The sequence below is a fragment of the Saimiri boliviensis genome, chromosome 5 (genome assembly GCF_048565385.1).
Source record: "Saimiri boliviensis isolate mSaiBol1 chromosome 5, mSaiBol1.pri, whole genome shotgun sequence".
Classification (NCBI taxonomy): Eukaryota; Metazoa; Chordata; class Mammalia; order Primates; family Cebidae; genus Saimiri; species Saimiri boliviensis.
The window spans coordinates 48,379,301-48,401,251 of NC_133453.1; the positions used below are offsets into that span (position 1 = coordinate 48,379,301).

A 21,951-nucleotide genomic window follows, 5' to 3' on the forward strand; every position below is an offset into this window, starting at 1 on the left:
ACTAGGTTACTAGTTATCTATTAAAGATAGAACTCTTAATGCCATTAGTATAGTCATTAACTAACAAATGCTTTCCACCATGTAAAAACAAACCTTTTCCTCTCAAAATGTTCATTTAATCATGTAGAATTTCAAATAACATGGATGTTGTACTAATAGCTTATATTTGCCCTTGAGTATTTCAAATTATTTTTTAAAATGCTTTTCAAATCTGACAATAAGACTCAACTAGGAAATATGCACATAAACAAAACTGTATGTAAGATGAGGAAAACTTTTCTAAGACTGTAAGAATAAAAAAAGATACAGAACAAATAAAAGCATTAAACTCAAATTTAGACCTGGATATCGGGTTTAATAATATTTAGAATTATTGATGAAATTTAGATATTTTAGATTGAATTCAACCTCCCACTAAGAGAGAGAAGATAATTCACATTTAGATAAAGTTTAAGTGGCTTTTAAAACACTAAAATCTTCTTAGACATTATTGTCTTCTTTCTAAGAAACATAGTAAGACAACTGATATTTGTAAAGTGCACCACCTCCTGGTGGGTAAGTACTGCTGTGACCACAGAGTTTCTTAGACCATACCATAGTGTTAGAAACATATTCATGCATATTTAATATGCATATAACACCAACTTCTGAGGTCTCCAGCCACATAAAACAGTGCAATTATGTTCTTTCAATGAACTACGTGAGAGAGATACAGCATGAGAACTTCACAATTCATACTTTACCCAAATGTTAACTAAAGAAGAAAAAAACACAGTTGGATAAATCATTGATTAAAGGCCCAGAGAATTTTGTGAGTTTTTCCTTCTTTCCCTTTGTGATTTCCATAAATTTGTCTTTTTTTCATAACCATGGGTAGACACAAGAAATGAACTCATAAAAAGTATCCAATGAACCAGGAAAAACATTCCTGAAATGTAAAGCCATGGTTCTAAGATTTCACCCGGAGAAAAAAAAAGGGGGTTGACAGAATTCTAAAGGGATGGATGCTACAAAATGGAAATATATAATTTTCTTATTAAAGGAATTGTTTTCATTTTATAGGTGCCACAGAAGACTTTGGTAACATTTTTTCAACAAAAATATTTGTGTTTCTCATACATTGGGCAATCAGTTAGGTTTAACATTAATTTAGATAATTGTTAAGTGGAATTGATGGGGGGCTGGCAATGAATGTAAGTTTGAATAAGAAACTAAAATGGAAATTTGCTTTTCGTAATCCTTGTGGCATTTTAAATGCATTAGTGTATTACTACTGCTATTAGTTTGTGCTTTGCAACAGTTGTCAATCTGGCAAGAAAAAATAAACACCTCCCTAGTGGAAAATGTAGACTTAGCACAAACCAAGAATATAGAGTGGCTGAATTAAGTTGAAGATCAAAGAAAAGTATAAGTCCCATGAAGACTAATAAATAGGATATTGAGTCTCTTGAATCCATCTTTTCCTAATACATGAATTTGAGTTTTTTGGTGTTCGTTATTTAAGTCCTAGTATCTGACAAAAAAGGGAGAGGTCTTGAAAATCTGTTTCCCTGTACATTATTTGAAACTTCTGGTTTTTTTTTTTTTGTTTTTTGTTTTTTGTTTTTTGTTTTTTTCTCTGCTGCCTTTTCAGGTACAAGCCCACATTTTTTCGTAAATTTATTTTTATTTTTTATTTTTTGAATGTTTAAGTCTTGCTCTATCACCCAGGCTGAAGTGCAGTCACATAATCTAGGCTCACTGCAACCTCCACGTCCTGGGTTCCAGCAATTCTTGTGCTTCAGCCTCCCAAGTAGCTTGGCATACAGGCACACTCCAGCATGCCTGGCTAATTTTTTTGTGTTTTAGTAGAGATAGGGTTTCACCCTATTACCCAGGCTGGTCTCAAAATCCTGAGCTCAGGAGATCCACTGGCCTTGGCCTCCCAACATGCTAGCATTACAGGCGTGAGCCACTGCACCCAGCCTGCAATCTGTAGTCTTTCTGCCTGAGAGAGAAACTTCAAAGAGAAATGGGCATACATTTTCATATCTATAATGTTTTCAATTCGCATTATTATTGGAACACTAAGATAAACATTATTAGCCTTCACCTCTCTTAGACAATTTTAAAATAAACTGATTTCTGTCCTTCAAACATATTACCTCATTTATTTCTCACAACTTAGCGAGATAATTATTTTCTCCTACCTTTTTTAAAACTTTCATTTTAGATTTGGGGGTACATGTGAAGGTGTGTTACATATGTAAACATGTGTCACAGGGGTTTGTTGTACGTATTATTTCATCACCCCGGTATTAAGCCCATTATGAGGATGAAAGTTTGGAAATAGTAGATGAATGGATGGATAGATAGATAGATAAATAGATAGATAGATGATAGATAGAAGCAGGGAGGAAGGAAGGGAGGGAAGGAGGAAAAGAGAAAGGGAGATATATGTAAATATTTATAGATAGCCCTGGTCATGCAATAATCAGTGACCATTTTATAATTTAAAAATATGAGGCAGCTTTATGTTTTTCAGGTATTACCTAATTCAAATATTAAATATTTTCATTTAATAAGTCATGCTTAGATCTACAAATGTTCTAATTGCTAAGGCTACATAATAGACTGCCCAGAACTTAGTGGCTTAAGAGAATGAACATTTATTTTGTTCATGAATCTGCCATTTTGGGAGAGCTTAATCTAAACAGCTCACCTCTACTCTTTCTGCCATAAGCTAATGGTGGGGGAAGGGAATTCAAGGGCTTGGTGCGATCCTAGTCTGAGGGTGAGAACTCATACGTCTGATTGTCAGCTGGAGACCTTGGTTCTTCTCCATGTTGATCTCTTTACATGGGCAAGTTTTGTCTTCCTCATAGCCTAGTGGCTGGGTGTCAAAGCAAGCAGAGAGAGAGAAAGAGCCTGGTAGAAGTTATATTCCTTGATGACCTAGTCTGGGAAGCCACACAGAGTCATTTCCACCATAGTTACAGGCCTGTCAACTCTTGAAATCATATGGTTTTTTTTTTTTTCACATTTTAGGAAATATAAATCAAATCACAGAGAAGTAAAAATTACTTATGGAGTGGCCAAAGGATTGGAACATATGCAGACTTCTTAAATCTTTTTTCTTTTTTGGAAGAAAAATATGCCATATCCCAAGCCATTCTTCTTAAGCCTTTGACAACTGGGAATATAACAGAATTGACTTAACATCTGTTGAGCACCTTCTACATGCCAGATTCTGTGGAAGGTGCTGGCAGTATATAAAACATAAGTCATACATAAGCTTCTAGATGCCGAAATCTCAGCTCAAAAAAACCTGTCTTAACCAAACAAGCAATAAATCCTATGAAAATTTTCTCACATTATTTTAATTAATTTGTAGCAAAAATGAATTTTATGCATTCTAGTGTGTCAAATTATTGAATCCACTAGTGTGATGGGTAGCCAATTTTGAAACAAAATTCTTCTATTGAAAAACACTTATTTGGAAAATAAACTTAAGATTTTTAAGACAGAGAAAAGAGAATCACTTTTTCCCCTGAGAGAAAGTTTGTACAACACATGCATTTGTGGACATAACCATCTGGGCTTGAGTCTTGTTTTTCCTCTTACCAGCCAACTATATGGCCTTTAGCAAGTCACTTAACATCTGAGTCTCATCCCTTCATCTGAAACTGAGCAGTATCGTGATTACTACTAAAAACTATTTCCAATAATTTGGCATATTTTAATGCAGTAGTTAGCCTATTTCATGCCTAGGCTTAGCCTGTTTCCCTTGCTTTTCTAACTCTAGAAATGCCATCGTTTGATGTTGGAGTTAGATGATCACTCTGCTAGTTAAAATGCATATCATACAAAGCAAATAATTTACATTTCTTTTTATAAGTGAATATTACAAGGTATTTCTTGTTTTAAAAACATGACTTTGTTAATTTCCCAAATGTTCCAGGTAAGCATTTCAAATGGGAAAACTAGGCTATAAACCTGTTAAATATTTAATTGTTAACTAATATACAAAAGGTCCTACACCAAGGCAGTGAAAGAAACAGGAGAACTTAGGATTAGACTTCCACTCATGAGCTTTCATGATTTAGAGCGTGCTTCCTCCTTGTGTTCTTCATATTAATGAGTGCAAGTCTTTATACTAAGGGCCAAAAACATCATGCCAGTAATCTACAGTTAAGCTCTTTTCAGCTCTATAGAAATCTCCCTTTTGGCTTGTGCATGAAACTTGGCAGCTCTGTTTTTAGAACTGTTCGAATTTGGCTTACTGCATCCCTCAGAAGCGGCATATGAGCACTTTATCAGTTTATTCCCTATTTTAAGATGCATATCAGCATTGTGTACTCGCACTTGACAGAGATAATAAATACTTCGCACTCCCCACTCCCAGTCCACTGACTCTATATTTGAGTAATCTGAGAAGAATAAATAAATAAAATTTAAGGATTGGAGAGAAGAAAATGTGAACCCAAACAATCTACACACAAAGTATTATAACCAGGGTTGGAGATAGAGATTGAAAGGTAACTCGGGGCAGGAATGCCGGGACTCAAGAATGAGATGTTGATTTGTCCACCTAGCCATAAACACATTATGTCTCTCTTCTGACTACTGAAAGGATCATCAAGTCTATTGATCATAATGTCACCAGCTGTTTTCTTCTTTCTGGTCTCTCCTCCATATACCCAGACACCATTGTGGTGTTCACGGATCAACATAATCCTACCTACATTCTCCTGTCCCAGATTTTGATCATAGCACATTTATTGACAAGCACCTATCTCTGCACTTGCCTTACTGGCCACAGTTCTGGCATGAGCACAAGCCCCATTTATTTGTTGTCTCTTCAGTACTGCTCATTGGAAAATTCAAATCTTCACAGGCATTTTGCTATTGCCATCTTTCTTGGATAGTAGTGGAGATACTCAGGACTAAGTCTGTTTTCAGATGTAAATTAAAACAAATTTTTGGAAAGCTCCGGGAAAACATCTTTTACACAGGTATCACCTAATCAGAAGTCAATTGCAGACTGAGTTAAACATTAGCAAACGATTGGTGGAAAGCTCTAATCAAATCAGGTTTTCAAATATAATCACATACATAGACTGAGTTTAGGAGACAATAATGTAACTCTGGAAAATAATTACTATGTAGAGCAGGTATCCCCAAACTACGGCCCACGGGCCTCATGCGGCTCCCTGAGGCCATTTATCCGGCCCCTCGCTGCACTTCAGGAAGGGGCACCTCTTTCATTGGTGGTCAGTGAGAGGAGCACAGTATGTGGCGACCCTCCAATGGTCTGAGGGACAGTGACCTGGCCCCCTGTGTAAAAAGTTTGGGGACGTCTGATGTAGAGGATTTGCAGAATGTCTAGATTACGTATTGTAGAAATTAAGATAAAGAATATTTTTAAAATACGTGCTAAAACAGTTTATTAGTAATTATGGTCATCATTAATATGACTGTCATACAATTTGGATTTACTCTTTAGAGAAAAGTAGATCACAATTACCAAAACATTATATTTAAGTTGTTAATATTATATTAAAAGAAAGTAAAACTCATGAAATCAGACTTTCATTTCAAAAAACATTGACATTTAAATTTGTTATGATAATTAAGCTATTATTATTATGAAGATAAAGAGCAAGAATTAAATAATTAATTGGGAAAAAAGAAGTTTAGGTATTGTAAGAAAATGGAGCAAAATATTAAATTTCAGGTTTTAATCAATCAGATTATCAACATACTGAGATATGTCTTCTTTTGCATAAATTCTTACATTAAAGTTTGCTTATGATAGGGTTTTAGGTTTGTTATATATATTTAAACTTTCCTACCCATCTCACTCTATTATTGGTTTATTTAGTGTGTAGTCTGAACTCACAGCACATCAAAAGTTTACATATTTTAATTAAAAGTAAAACATAAAGAAAAGTTTTTACATGCATCTCTAAGTATGATTTTTCTTAGTTTCTGGCATAAGTGAGCATTTACAGATAATACTTGATCATTATATTTTTTATAATTAAACAATAAAGCACATCAGTAGTAGTAATCATGAGATAATCACATCCCTGGCATAATTAGCAGGCATAGGACAAAGCCAAGTATCATTAATGCCTTAGAGTATGATTATATTATGATGACTGTACCCTGTAGGCTGCCTTAATTTTCACTGTAAAATGTATACTTTTAAAATAATGAGGTTCTTTTAAAGATGAACTTTTTGCTTTATGGAATATCTATTAACAGACATACTTTGGAATAATCAGTAAAGTTTACCTATGGTTCAGTAGTTACTGAAATTTTTCTTTGTGTTCCACAGTTTTGTTTCATATACATGTCAATATACAACAGTCTAAAGAGGTATAAAAATAAATAAGTAAATCAATATCTTATTTGAATATTTGAAAATTTACAAAGACTAAAATTCAATAAAAATTTAATTAAAAAACAACAACTAAGAGTTAACTATTTTTTTTTTTGGCGTTTTTGGCTATATAATTCTGCTCCAAACACAGACAGACATTACCTGTTTGGGAATAGCTGGAAATTAAAATGTATTTTAACTTTTTCCATCAAGTCATATGGGCCACATACTAAAGATAATATTAAGTGGTATTGGTATATTTGTTGCTATATCTTTGTTGTGCTGCTTGTCCAGTCACTTTGTTGGAATTGCCTGATCAATTTTGATACTTATTTTTGCCCTATCTAAATCAGATGACTGGTTGACTAACTTGAAATTGGCTTTGTGCATCTTTCAATGATGCCCTTATAAAGACTTATAGGACACAATTAGGATCAATGAGAATGAAAACAAATGGTTTCTTCTGTAAATGATTATTTCTGATCAATTTCAACAACTACTGAACTGTTAGTCAACTTTACTAACTATTCCGAAGTATATCTATTTTTGTGTCAGAGGGATGCAGTCTCCAGTACTAACTGTAGGCTTACATCTATGTGTTTCCCAGTGCAACAATGACTACGTGCCTGTGTGTGGCTCCAATGGGGAGAGCTACCAGAATGAGTGTTACCTGCGACAGGCTGCGTGCAAACAGCAAAGTGAGATACTTGTGGTGTCAGAAGGATCGTGTGCCACAGGTATGTGTGTGATCCTCCTTGAAACCTTATGCATGGATTCTAAATCCAAAAACCATGTCTTTCATTTCTCTTTATGTTATCTCCCAATAAATAATTGAGGTTATATATTGACTAGACAAGCCTGTATTCTTTCATTCAAATCATTTATTATTCTTATTCTTTGTCATTTTTACATTTCAAATCACTTTTGGAAGAAAGAGTATACCTACCACAAGGACACTGGTAGATTTAAACACATATGTTATTAAATGAAGTACAGGCAGTTGAATAAAAGTCAAATATAATTAGAAACTTACATTGACCGCCAACAATGCCAAATATGGAGAAACCTGACTATGTATGGATAAAGTTTTATTGTTTATTTGTTTATTTTGAATGATTCCATGATCTGCTGGAAGGCAATTTTGCAGGTTTGGGCGCTGAAGTTGACATCTAATCTTAGCCCCTCTACAAAATGGTCTTCCTATTATAGTAGATTATATTGATGAATGTGTTGGTAATGAACATAATTTCTGATGACATTTGTCATTTCTGGTGCAATTAACCTGGGATTCTACAAAGGTTTTAATTATAGTGTACCAACAATGCTATAAAGGAAGTAAGAAGAAAGAGTGACTTCATATGCCCCATAGCTTTTCAAGTTTTCCTTATGTGTACAGTGGCTATTAGAACTTTACAGCATTTGAGGCAAGAAACAAACAGCAGAGATAAAACCCAGCTTGAAAAAATAATGCTTTAATATGGGGCTGAGTTTTCAAGTTAAGCTTGATATTGAAATCATATATATTATAGAAACTTTAAGATGCCATGATAATTGTTCTTAATGGCAAATAAGTATCTTTCTGGAAAGCCAAAATTGCTGAGAATTTAGATTATATAAGCATATTCAGGAATAATAATAATGACATCAAATATAAACTTTCACTAAAAATAGAAGCAGAGAACAGTATCATGAAAAGTCTATTTTATTCAAAAGTCACCCTTAGCAGGTATTTCTAATCAAGTGTATGATGTTAAAAGTTACGTGCTAAGTGGCTAGGGCAGGGTGGAAAATGAACAAAGAGAAAAGCCTCATATTCTTTAAAAGATTATCTCAAGCATTTTGATTGTTAGTAGTTGATAATATCTAAGTTATGCTGGTAACTACCCTAGTTTCTGAGAATTAACAGAAGAAAGAGAATAGTATCATTTCTAATGTCCAATGATGTTTGTTTTGGTTTGGTTTGTAAGTAGTCTTTTCTCCTAAAGGATTATTTGCTCAGATGTCAATGTTCTTCATGAAAGGGTGGTCATGGGGCAAGCTGGGCTGGTACTCCATGTACTTATTTGCTAAACCAAACAGGTCATTGCTGCTTGGTATGTGAGTGACAAGTCATGAATAAAAGGTACAGCAACATGTGACAGTCAGTTGGCAGCCTTCCCCAATAGGGAAGGAGGAGGACCAGCATGCTGCTCTCATAGTAAGGGTGGAGGAGATAGAAAGTTTGATAAGGAGCAAACTACGAGAAATCAACCAACCAGACCTGAGAAATGACATGTAATACTCCAGGGCAAATAGAATAGAAAAAAAAAAATAGAATCCCAGGAACCAGGAAAGATGAAGGCAAATATCATAGAGTATTGAGGAAAGAATTTGCTTTTTCAAGATCATGGAGGATATCTGTTTTTCTCTAACAACAGCCACATGAGAATTAGCAGGCAATCATAATAAAAAAGACCAGAAGTTATGGTTATGGCTGATGATGTTTGTTTGGTAGCAAAATCTCTCTTTCTTACTTGCCAACCTCCAAGTTCTTGTCGGTGTATAGAATCACATTTTCCTGATTCATTCAAGTCTTTCCATTTCTAGTCCCTGATGTGCTGGTTCTACTATGAAAATAAATACTTAGCCAAGTAGAAAATTTAATCACAATCGAGTAATCCATCTTTAGCTCATTCATATACTTAGATTTCTACAGGATTTAATTAGTAAGCCAATCTTGCTGAATATATCTTCCATGGACTTGTAAATCTAAAATGTTTTTGATCTGAATAATGACAGAGAGAACAAAGTAATTTTGATTAACCAGGTCTGACTGTAAATAAATTGGGGTTCTGACTTTTGATCTAAAAGGGATTCTTATTTTTTTTCTTTGTAGATTTCCCATTTATTTTTAACGCTGTTTGACACTGAATAAAAGTGGCAACTTGTAAGCTCTAGGAATAATAGGCAGTAGATGATATAATTTTATATTTATTATATTTAATTGAACTTATATTTTTTTGGTCCGCAGAATAGATTCTTATTTGGAAATCTGCTCAATGGCCTTGTTGTCAATTTAACGTTTTGCCTTGTAAGAAATGCTTTAACTAGGAGCTCAGATTTAGGTCTAACAGCATGACTTATTAGGTGTTTCTGTCTCACTAATAAGACTTTAGTAGGCTACTTATCATCAGTTTGTGAAGATGACTTATCTTATAATAGAGAAAACATTAAAGCTTCCCATAACAATTCATAATGATGTCATGGACTTAAGTGATCATTTTTCTAATCTATTCCTTCTTTTTTTCCCTGGCTGTTTCATTTGTGTCAAATCAAATATTGTCTTAAGGACCATACCCCTTGAAGTTTTAGAAATGCATTTGGGAAATACAAGCTAAAATACTACTGGCATTCTTTTTTCTGATTTCCCCAATTGTATGTATTTATTAGAATACTGTAGATGAATAGGCAGGATGGTTGCTCTACATTTTAATTATTATGTTCCAGACAGTACTTAAGTGTTTAAAATATGCTGTTGGGCAGTAAGCCTCAAAATACCAAATCAGATATTTCTATACCCATTGAATAGAGGAGGAATATGCTTAGGAAGGTTGAATAACATTTCTGTTTCATGAAATGAGTGAGGTTTGGAGCTTGGAACTCAATAAGCCTTTATGCATTTCCCATTATGCTCATTTAAGTGTAGAATGATGAACAACACGTTTTCCTTGACTTAAAGAAGTTTATAGAAGGAAATTTAAAATAAACTATATACATTTAACTAAAATATATTTAGAATGTGTTATCACTATAATACTACAACTCGTTATTTAGCCTCGAATGAGTATAAGTAATACTGAATTAAGCTTTCAAATTAATGCAAATACAATCAGTTAATATTTTTGTCTGTGAAAGTGTACAAAAAGGAAGCTTGACAAACATTAAGCACTCAAGCACTGTTCTGTCCAAAAGAGATTATGTTATGACTTATGACAGACAGTTCAGTTGGTAGGAATATTCTATTATCTATATGAATTCATCAGCCTTTCTTGATCTGTTATCATTAAACAGTCAAATGGTATGATTAAAATCCTTGTTTGATTCTACATTTACGAAGAATAATTTTTATCATAAATTGTTTTACCAATTAATTTGCCTTTAAGGAAAATATATGCTGGTCCAAAGACATATGTCATTAGTAGTTAATTGAATACTTGACATCTTAATATAATAGTGTTAGACCCTATGAATTTAGTTAATGTGATTCCCAGAGACTGACAATTCAAACTACTGCTCCTTCATGGTAGTTCCAAAGCCAATACATGATAAGAAAAAGGGCTACTGGGAAAGTCTTCCTTCCTCCATGTGTGTCAGCCTCCTGTGGATTTTCATACACCATGCCTCTTTCCATGTGGTGCTTCTCAATAAAGTATCATGGAAGCAAACAAGTAAAAGTCATGTTTTATTTTCATTGGCTAAAACCATACATTCTTAAGAGTGGCACTTGGTATAAGTCTGGAACCCTGGTTGAGTTTTCATTGTGGGATAAGGGCACACCAGACAGAGAATACCAATATTAATCTTATTTCCCTGTAATTAACATTCAAATACATAACCAAATGTATTTTGAATGAACAAAAATGGAAAGGCAGAGGGAAGATTATGTCTACACTTAAGAAGTAGAATCAGATGGAACCTCAATTGTCTTGACTTCAACTTGAAATTTTGGGTGTTTCTGGGAACTATGCTCCCAGAAATAGATAGCTTTGATCAACTGTAATTAATGGGAGGAAAGGGAGAGAAGAAGTGGTGAAAGAAAAATCCAGAAGAGGAAGTATGATTTTTTTCTGCAAGCATCATTTAGTTGAATATCTGACTTTAAGCACAAAGTAAAAATGAAGTTCTCTTCTACTGACTTCAAAAACAAAGGATGATTTGTCACAGATAGAAGCATTCACAGTTGTGGTATTTGTAAAACATATCAACACCTATATAAAATATATTTCTCTTTGAACTGCTTTTCTCTGTTCATATGCAATTTTTAAGAATATAAGCCTTAGTTATGATTTCATTTGCCACACGCATTAGACTATTTAATTTCTGAAATTTACTGATTGTTACGAGTATCTCATTTTTAATATTTTATTAAATCCAGCCTGCCAAGATCAGGAATTTTTCATAGCTGAGATTAGGATATTTTCTCAACTGGGCAATAATGTTTTCATAAAGCTTTGGAATAAAAATGATGGATAATTTATTTTAGAAGTTACGTTAATAGAAATTAAATTAAGTTAATGTGAAGATACATTTTTGGATTAAATATTAGTGTTTTACTCAAACAATATTATTGCAGTGTTAAACTAAGAAAGTAAACTTGAACTTAAGAAGTCATAAATATTTTTGAATGTGTTTTACTAGTAAATATAATTTTCCCTCCCACAGATGCAGGATCAGGATCTGGAGATGGAGGTAGGCATTGCCTTTTTTACATATTTGAAGATTTACTGGTGGATATTATTATGTATGTTTACTTATATATGTTCCATTTCAGATAATTAAGACAAAATCGTATTTTGCATTTTAGGAAAGATAAAAACATAAAAAATTGTCTCCATATTAAGTACATGTATAAACCATGCAAATTATTTGGTATACTTATAAATCATACTCTATCTCCATTTAATCTACCTTGTTCATTTATTTGCTTGTTTGTAAGTAATCTTTGAGATGGATAGGGGTAATGTCAAAACTTCCAAAGACAAGCATTTAAGCATATTTGACAGGGCAGAAAGAATTCATGAAAAAATTATCTAAATATTCGGATTTTTAAATATTTGACATTGCTTTCAATTACTAGGTACTAACAACACATATATAAACTACCATGCAGATAAGGTTTTAATTATCAGATTTATAATTTGGAACTGAAGGAACTTCAGGTCATAAAAGTGAAAAACATAAAATTAAGTCCAATGAAAGTAAAATATTATCTTTGCTTCCTTGAATAAATTAACCTATAGTCATTTTTAATAAAGTATGATATATGTTCCCATTATTTAGCTTTATTTAGGGAAGTATATAAAAGAGAGAGCAAGAGAGGGAGAAACTTTAAAAGTTTCTAGTGTACTTACTACCAAATAAAGATTTTACTTACAGATTGCAACTAAATTGTAAATGTTCCAAACAGTTTTCCAGATGAAATTCAAACAAAATTCGATTTCTATACACACAAAGCAAAACAAAACACAACCTACATATAATTTCCAGGTTAATAAAAACAAACAAAAAAACAAAGTATTTTCTCAAAACCTTGCTTTAGTTGTGTAAAATAATTAAATATGCTATTCCAAGCTGATTGTAGTTTTTAAAAACAGAATTTGATAAAAGATAAGTACAAGAAGGCCTTGGGTTCAGGGAGGTGGATATTTAATGCACCCTTTATATAGTTCAGGAAATACTTGAAAGATTTATCAAGTTTCCTTATGTAATGAAAGGCTTAACTAGTTCAAATAAGCAATACCCACAGAACATAATTAGAGCAGCATATTGGAACATAGTTTTTTTTTCGTAAAGACTAAAACTGAACAGCAGCAGATTGAAGCACAGTTTTTTGTTTTTTTTTTTTTTCCATAAAGACTAAAACTGAACAGCAGTTAAGACTCAGGCATTGAATATGTTTCAATGTCACATGATGTTGACAGTCCTTTGATGTCTGGACAGTCTTTCTCTACTTCTAATAAAGGTTTCTTTAGCTGATTAATATAGTATTCTCAAGAACCTTCCCTAGAGGTTTTGAAAATAAGAGCTTAGATGAACATATTAAATCTTAAAGAAAAAGAAAAGACAGGAAAAAAGAGGCAGTTCCTTTAGTAGATGTTTTACCATTAGAATATTATTAATTAGAAATCAATTAATTTTTTAAAATGTTGCTTTTGTAAGGAAATAGTTTCTGTGCAAAATTCTATTTTTTGCATTTTTTCCAGCTGTTTAGTTGTATATGTAGATGTTTTCCAGCTGTTTAGTTTTATATGTAGACTACCTAATTTTTCAAATATTGCGCTGAGATTGAACAGTTCCACTGTTCACCCAACCAATCTTGTTAATTGTCTAGCATCTTTAAAGACAAAATAAAACATACCAGTTCACAGAACACAGAATCTCTTCATTTCACTTTCTGTTAAAGCATTACCATATACTTTTTCCTACTTGACTATCATCATAATATACATCTTATCTTTATTTTTTTAACAAAGAGATGTGAGTTTTGTTTCACATACTAGTTTCTAGTTTTCATTCATTGTTATTAGCACATGCAAATGAAAGTGAAGTCAAACTCACTCTTCCTTGCTGCATTTCATATTAAAATCTTTAGTTCATTATCTTGTGATCTGAATAAGAAATATTTTTAGGAAATTATTTTAATCTCATGAATATGACATTTATAACTTATTTTATACCATATGAGTGAAACATCTCTTGGAAACCACTTTCTTTATTTTCTTTGTCTTTTTCTTTTTTTAATCACTCTTCCTTTCAATTGTGCTTTATGCTAACTTGGAGAAAACAAAATCATCTTCAAATATTTGCTTTAGAAAAAAAGCATATAATACATTTAATTCTGAGCTTATTTTAAATAACTGCCATTCTGAAATTGTGGTGATGAGTATTTGATCCTAATTGCATACAATTTTTAAAATTAGAGACTGATCAGATTTTTCTCAAGAGAATTGCTTGTTTTTCTAGTTTTTGTGTTACTTTGCTCTGTAATACTATTAGTTTTTATTTTCTTTAAATTCCTTATTATGGGATACAAAAAACACTTAGAAACTAAAACCTAAAAACCTAATTTACAGCAGCATGCACAAATTCAACTCACATATCCCTTGGGTTGTAATCATAAGATATATTTGACTTGCTATCTCTCCTTTACAGACGAGAGACTTCCCCTGTATTTCTGTAGAGTTCCTATTACCAAGACATTGAGAGGCCAAAGTCCGTTTGATTTATTTTTGAATAAAGCTAAAGTGATTGAATAACTTGTGATCATTTGGCTAATCCAACAATTGTAACTAGTGATTGTTCTACCTAATCTCTATACAACATATTAACAGTAATGTGTATTTAATTAATAATTGGGTTTACTTAGCAAGCACTTTGGATGGTTAATAGTTATTTTCTAATATCTTATTTTAACAAAAGTTAAGATAATTCCAAAGTGGAGTGCATTGAACAAGAGTGAAGTGAACAAATTTTGTTGTAAAACATTTATCATGTGTGACTATCATAAATGATATCATTAAATATACAAATCTAAAATCATGTAAAAATGTATCAGTTATTACTTTTTGTCAAAAATATATGAACTATTACTTTTTAAAAAATTATCCTTTATTCTTAACATGAATGAATATTACATTAGTAATGAAGATTAGACCTGATTATTCTAAAAATAATTTAAGGTTAACTATTTGCACAAGGATATATTTGTCTTTTACTGCATTTGAGGGAACATTTTTACTACAATATAAAAGGAACATAAAGTCTTTTTTTTTTTTTTTTTTTTTTTTTTGGAAATGGAGTCTTGCTCTGTTACCAGGCTGGAGTGCAGTGGCACAGTCTCAGCTCACTACAACCTCCGCCTCTCAGGTTCAAGCGATTCTCCTGCCTCAGCCTCCTGAGTAGCTGGGATTGCAGGTGAAATTCTACCAAGCATGACAGGTCTGAGATTTTTCCCAGCTAATTTTTGTATTTTTAGTAGAGACAGAATTTCACCATTTTGGCCAGGATGGTCTCGATCTCTTGACCTCATGATCTGCCTGCCTCGGCCTCCCAAAGTGCTGGGATTACAGGTGTAAGACACCACGCCCAGCTGACATAAAGGTTTTATAAAATTTATTTTAACTTATAATTGTATATTTTATAGGGAGCTCTAAAATATTTATTGACCTATTTATTCAGCTGAAACAATTCAAATGGTTAACTGCATTGAGGTAAAACATGTTTACGGTGTTTCTAACATGATCCTACAAAGATGCATTCTCTCCTAATGGTAATTTGTAAAGTAATGAGATACAAATATTTCATACAAATTTTAATGTATAGCTGTCCCATTTCAGTGACTGTATCCTCTTCTTTTAGTGTTTAAGAAAACTCACTAATAAAAAAGATAATTTTGTATTTTTAGTTTTGGACCTAGGACCTGCCATTTATGGAATTCTTTTTTCGAACAAAAGTGTTTGGTTTGAAAGGCATCTACATAAAATAAACTTTTGGATAGATTCACAACTGACAAAAAAACCATGATAAACTATAACTGTGAAATTTGCTATAGGGAGGTAATATGTGGTCCATATTCCAAAGAATTTGAGAAAGTGATAGAAAATGATTGGTGTTTCAAGTACTTATATATATGGAAGTTTAATGTTGTAAATAAGAAAACGGGTGTGCGTAGGAGCGTTAATAACCTCTTATCCACCCACAGACTCCTTAAGCAACAAATACTGCAGGAAGGAAATGTATTAAAGGCGCCTCCTCTCAAAATTCAGAGGTGTGTGGGTGGTTAAAGAATATTTTTTAACCTCTGCTTTTCCTCGTAAGTCTTTCAGTCATATTATAAATATAATGCTATGAATATTTTCCATTACGATTTTTTTAAAAATTCTATATTGCTTAGAGTTTTGTTAGATTCTGAAAAATAAATAAGTCTGGTGAAATTAAAACCATATGTTAACTATAAAATAATTACAAATGTATTATCTTCTGTACATATGGGAGAATTCACAGTTAAATTTTAATATCTTCTTATGGGAAGTTATATGATAATGTTTATAGTAATAAAATGTATCTAAGATACACAGCGTGGATACAATAAGTATATTTTTATTTTATGAGATAAAAGGAAGCACTGGACCATTTATACAATTTTTATAATTATATACAATTTTAAGATGATTCTTTAATAGGTTATTGTTGGATATGTACTAAAACAAGTCAAATTGAACTTATGCCTATTATTTGTATAAAAAGCCTTCTTTTTATATGAATTGTCTAGATAATTATTGTTATGATAAATTTGGTGTATAAAATCAGTTGACATATGGTTTTTATTTAATGAAAAAAATTCCAGTGCAAATTATTTTCATATAACATTGCTAAAGATGTCCATAATTAAGACAGTTACTTCATGTGCATATTGGATAGAACAAGAAAGGTTTACATGGCAACACATTGTAGATCTTGGGCTGCTATTTCTGATCACGTGAACTGCTAAAAACTGGCAAAAAGTATTTTAAGAACTTTTAAACTTAGAGATTAAAAAAAAAAACTTTTCTTTCTAATGTGGATTTTATAATATTTAGTAATTTGGTTGACTTGAATGAGGCTAATACTATAACCTAGGTATGGTTGCAAGATTTCTGGGGCTGTAAAGATAAGTATGACACAGTTCTTTACACTCAAGGAGATTACATGTAAATTCTCTTCTGAGTACACAATGGAAAAAATATGATTTAATTATGAAAAGAAAAATATTCCCCTGCAGAAATAAAATGTTAACTATACTGTAAATAACAAGGAATTGAATATTTATTCCATAAAATACGCTTGTAGAAAGCTAAGTTATTTTTCCTTTCATGTTGCTGTACTAATTCTCTCTCCAACCAGCATACCTTTTCCACTTCTCCACTGTCATGGTCAAATTCTGGCAAACACAATATATCTCAACGTGGTTATGTGTCTTTTTTTTCCCCCACTCCTTTGGGCTCACGTTATAGCCAAAGTCAGACAGGTGTCAATTGTAAGCAACTTCTGCTGAGATACTGATTTAATAAAGAAATTCTACCAAGCATGACAGGTCTGAGGTTCTTCCCAGGCAATATATATGGGATGAAAGCAGAAATTATCCTCTTTTTGCTCTGCCACACCTGAGAGCTGCTGTTCTGCTCCAGATGAGCTTATAGCCATCTGAACTTCAATTGAAATCTTATCTCAGCTCTTCATAGGTTGAAATCCATCTTGCATTCTCTTTACCTAAAAGAGAAACAATATTGCAATGGAGTAATGAAATAGAGATAGAATGAATGAGGACCATGTAATGTATAGCAAAATTGGAACAATATAAAAAGCAAGCAGAATGAGGAAAATAAAGTGAGAATGATGGAAAATGAAAAAGGAGGAGAAAAGGACCTTTGTAATCAACATGGTTATACTTCGTTTTCACACATGAATACTCTTTTAAAAATAAAAATAACTTTTTTTCTTCCAGTAGAGCAATAGCAGTTTTCTGAATTTCTACAGTCTTCTTAAGAATGTGAAATAAATGCTACAAACTTTTGTCTGAATCATCCATAAGGGTTTTTAAAAACTATGTGTAGGAAAAGAAAGTTAATCATTGTATGTAGTATGATAGAAATGGCCTTTGGATTATGAATCAGGAGATTTGCATTCTAGATTTTTAACTGACTTGAAGAATTTGATTTTTACTCTCAGTTTCCTGGGGGATTCATTTATTTTATCAGTAAAACAGTAATATCTATCTATAGGAAAGATGATTAAAATAAAGTAATGCAAAGAACTTTGAACTCTAAAAAATTAAAAATGAAATTAAAAGAATTCATGTTACCTTTGCTCTTTATTCCCATGTACTCTAAGAATATAATTTCTCTGAAGAGTTTAATTAGAATTTTGAATATTTTAATTAGTGATTTTAAGTCCATGGCTTAAAGTAGTGACACTAGAATAGTAATAACTCTAAGAAACTCATGCAGTTTTTAGTATTTAGAAGATACAGCTAGCTCTGCCCCTTGAAAGGAAGTGAAATCACTGTGTTAATACACATAATGGAAGATAAATGCATCCAGAGGAAATGCAGTTACACAAGATAGGTAAGAAATAAGAAATAATGTTTAAAATTTCAAAACAGTACATAATTATTCTTAAAACTACAGTGGCAGGGATATTGCCTCTATAGCAAACCAATAAAGAAGAAATAGGAGGGAGTCACAATATAGGAGATTCTGTATACTTACAAGAAAGAATTGTTATGAAGGCTCTAAGCATTGCAAAATTTTTCTTAGGGCATTAAGCTTTTTAGAAAAAGATTCTTTTAAAATTGACAGGAAGATTTTATTATAGTTCTGTTGATGTCAAAATATGAACGAGGTAAATCTGTAAGAATCCCTATGTTCATGTATGATTATTTATAAAGTAGTCTATATTATAGTTTATGGAAAGCACTATTATAGCATTTCTTTATTTTAATTTTTAATTTTTATGAATGCACAATAGTTGTATATGCATATAGGTTCATGTAATATTTAGATACAAGCATGCAATGTGTCATGATAGGATCAGGGTAATTGGGGTATCCATCACCTTATGCATTTATTATTTATTTGTGTTGAGAACATTCCTATTCCATTCTTTTACTTATTTTGAAACATACAATAAGTTATTGTTAACTATAGTCCTCTTGTTGTTCTACCAAACACTTGATCTTATTCCTTCTATTTAACTGTATTTTTGAACCCATTAGCTACCCCTTCTTTATCTCACATTTTTAAATCATAGCAACAGCCTTTGAATGTGTAGATGAAGATCAGAAAGGATGAGCACTTTATGTAATAAATATGGAAACTAAGCCAGTCCTTGAACTTCAAGAAGGAAGGAAAGTAGTCTGCAAGACTGCCCTACCTCTTGTACATCTTTGCAACAACTGTAGCAGACCTCATCTTCTGTGTTTTATGTAAATCATCAATTCTTCCAGCTATCCGATGACATTCTATTATTACATCTCCCTGTCCCCTTCCCACTTTCACTTTTGATTCTGAAATCATCTGTTCTACTCAATGTAGTTCTGAAACCCCATGGATTTATATTATTTTCTGTTATTTAAGTTAATCACACACCTCAGTCCATGGGACTTAATGATTGTCAACTGTTCTATTACTTTTCCCCTTTGTTTATCCAACCCTGATCCCATTCCTAATCTTCTGTAAGTATTCACTCTAAGGTATTAGAGATACTTTAAATCATTGCTAAAAATATATATAGGATATTTGTGTTGTGTAGGATAGGATAGTTGTGTAACTAGCAGTAGGAAGTAGTGGTTCCAAGGACAGACTCTAGAGCGCTAGACTCCGGATTTGATCCTGGCTCACCACTTCTTAGCCAGGCTACTGGCCAGTACCTACTATAGCTACGGAGCCTGGACAGGCTACTTAAATTCTGTTTTTTGTTTATTTGTTATCCTGGAAGAGTGCGCAGGGAAGTACTCTAATGCTGAAATTTGTGCACATGAAATTTATGGATTTGTGCTGTCAGGATCAGCATCTGCGTAAGAGAAGAAAGCAGGAATAGGAAGAGGGTAAATCTGAATTGCTGCAGAAGAAAAAAAAGCTACACAGAGTGGCCCATATGAGTTCTCAAGATGGGATACCCCTATGAGTTGTCCTCAATTGGAAAAATAGGGCTGAGCTTTTATACCCCACCATTAATCACCATTGATGTGGGCAGCTCCCAAAAGGGAGCATACCTTGGGCCAGGCAGCTCTACTCAGCTGCAGACTGGACCTGGAGAGGGATTCAAAGGTGAGCTGTCTAAGTGCAACACTCCAAGCAGCCGAAAGGGAAAAATGTAGACATTGCATCACGGTATCCACTAAGATCTGTGAAAGATAAAACAACAACAAAAGCACAGAATTCTTACCCTTGTAGAGCTTATTTCTTGGAAAGAGACATGAGCAGTAAACAAATAAACAAGGAAATACACAGATTGCAGATGGTAATGAGGGCGATGCAGGAGGAGTAAAGCGAGACAAGGGAAATGAGAGGTTACTAATTTGTTTGGGGTGATCAGAAAGGCCTTGCAGAAGGATCCGGATGAAATGAAGGCACAAGTCTTGCAGCTGAGGAAGGGAAGGACATTGCAGGCAAAGAAAACTGCCAATGAGAGAACTCTGAAGCAGATACATATCTGGGATATTCCAAGAACATCAGGGATGTTAGATGGACTAAAATGAGTGAGAAGATGCTTGGATGAAGATATGGGAAAAGAGTGGGAGTGACTCTCAAGGCCAGAAAGAGAAAGGTCTTCCTCTAGGTGAGCAGGGAGCCATTGGAAGGGTCTGGAGCAGAGGAGAATATTGTAATCTGACTGGTGATTTTAAAAGATCACTCTGGCTGCTAGGTTGAGAACATGCCATGCTGAGGTACAAGAGTAGGGGAGAAAGCAGGAAGATTTGTGCAATTAAAAGAGAAAAGGATAAAGTTTCTTTTCTCTGGTTGTCATTGATTTGGGGATTACAGTATCTCTTTTCTGTTTTAGACATACCACTCTGCTACTCATCTGAGGGACTTTGTGTATGGTCCTTTATTGAGTACATTGAGTATGTATCCTGGTTTTTGCTGTAGTCAAATCTATTTTTAATCCTCATAAGGTATTGTTGTATTGGGGTTTTATTTAAGATATCCTTCTTCTGTTTTGAAATTTCTAAGCAAGCAGAAAAATTCACTTGATTCCAGATAGTATTTAATGCATAGGAATGTCTCTGCATGCTGCAGTGCATGCCAAAATGCACTGAATTTGTTTCAGATTTGGACTTGAAAATATAGCTTTTTTTTCAATGTACTAAATGAACAATACATATTGTAGCATATTATTTTCAGTGTGTACTTAACAAAGAGCAATTTCATTTTCTCTGGTAAATTACACATTTGTTACAGCTTTGAGATTTTTTTAAAAATCCAGGAATAAATAGAAAACAATATGTTTAAATAATGTTAGCATCCTGGCTCAGTGAGTCAAACCAAAAGAATTATTCCAGTGCCTTTACTTAGTAAACCAGTTCTGAAAAATCTTTTAATTTTGTGTTCCTTGCTGATCTCTCTCTGAGAAGAATAAAGGGAGAATTAACTGGATTTCAAATAATGTTGGCCTGGTGCTTCCAAGAACCTATTCTACAAATGGGTTATTTAAGCTGAATTCATTCCAAATTAAATAATATTTATTATAAACTTGAACTTTTTCTCCATTTTTTTCTCATTTTCCAGCTTCATTCTCTTTTCTCCTATAATTTGGCTGACTAGATTGCCATTCTGTCATTACCTTTTTTTGGTGAAGGCCACAAACAGAAGGAACGTATTAGTGGAATCCGTTGGAGAGGGAACCCATTTCTACAATTGCATCTACAAAAAATGGTGTACTCTGCATATATTTGGTCCTGGCAACATTGATAAGTTTGCATGTTCTTGCAAGCATTGAGATAGTTTGAAAGTCATTACAGATATGCTGACTGTCCTCTCCAGAGACCATAGCACTCACAGGAAAATATGACCTTTGGCAAGTAGAATTTCTGACACATTGATTTAAGTGGTAGTGGTAGCAACTTGTTGAAAGGACATGTCGAGCTATAGAGTGTCATCTTTTCTGGCCCCTTTGAGCCTTGTGATATAGTTTGAGCCTTGTGATATAGTTTGAGATCTGATCCTTAAGGGTTAGCAAGTTTTACAGCGGCAAAAATTTTATTCAGTTACTCAAAAGACAGCCATAATAGCAGCTTCAATGTGCTTATCTTTAAAATAGCTGTTATTTTTAAATATAATTAAAGA

General features: G+C 33.0%; 1 protein-coding gene across 1 annotated transcript in view; it reads left to right on the top strand.

Moving 5' to 3' along the window:
• Window positions 1-21,951, top strand: part of TMEFF2 (transmembrane protein with EGF like and two follistatin like domains 2) — a 260,153-nt gene that overhangs the window by 3,846 nt on the left and 234,356 nt on the right. Inside the window, exons 3-4 of the mRNA XM_003940807.4 lie at window positions 6,975-7,104; window positions 11,789-11,815. Coding sequence (XP_003940856.1) covers window positions 6,975-7,104; window positions 11,789-11,815 — 157 coding nt within the window. The remainder of the gene's footprint in view (window positions 1-6,974; window positions 7,105-11,788; window positions 11,816-21,951) is intronic.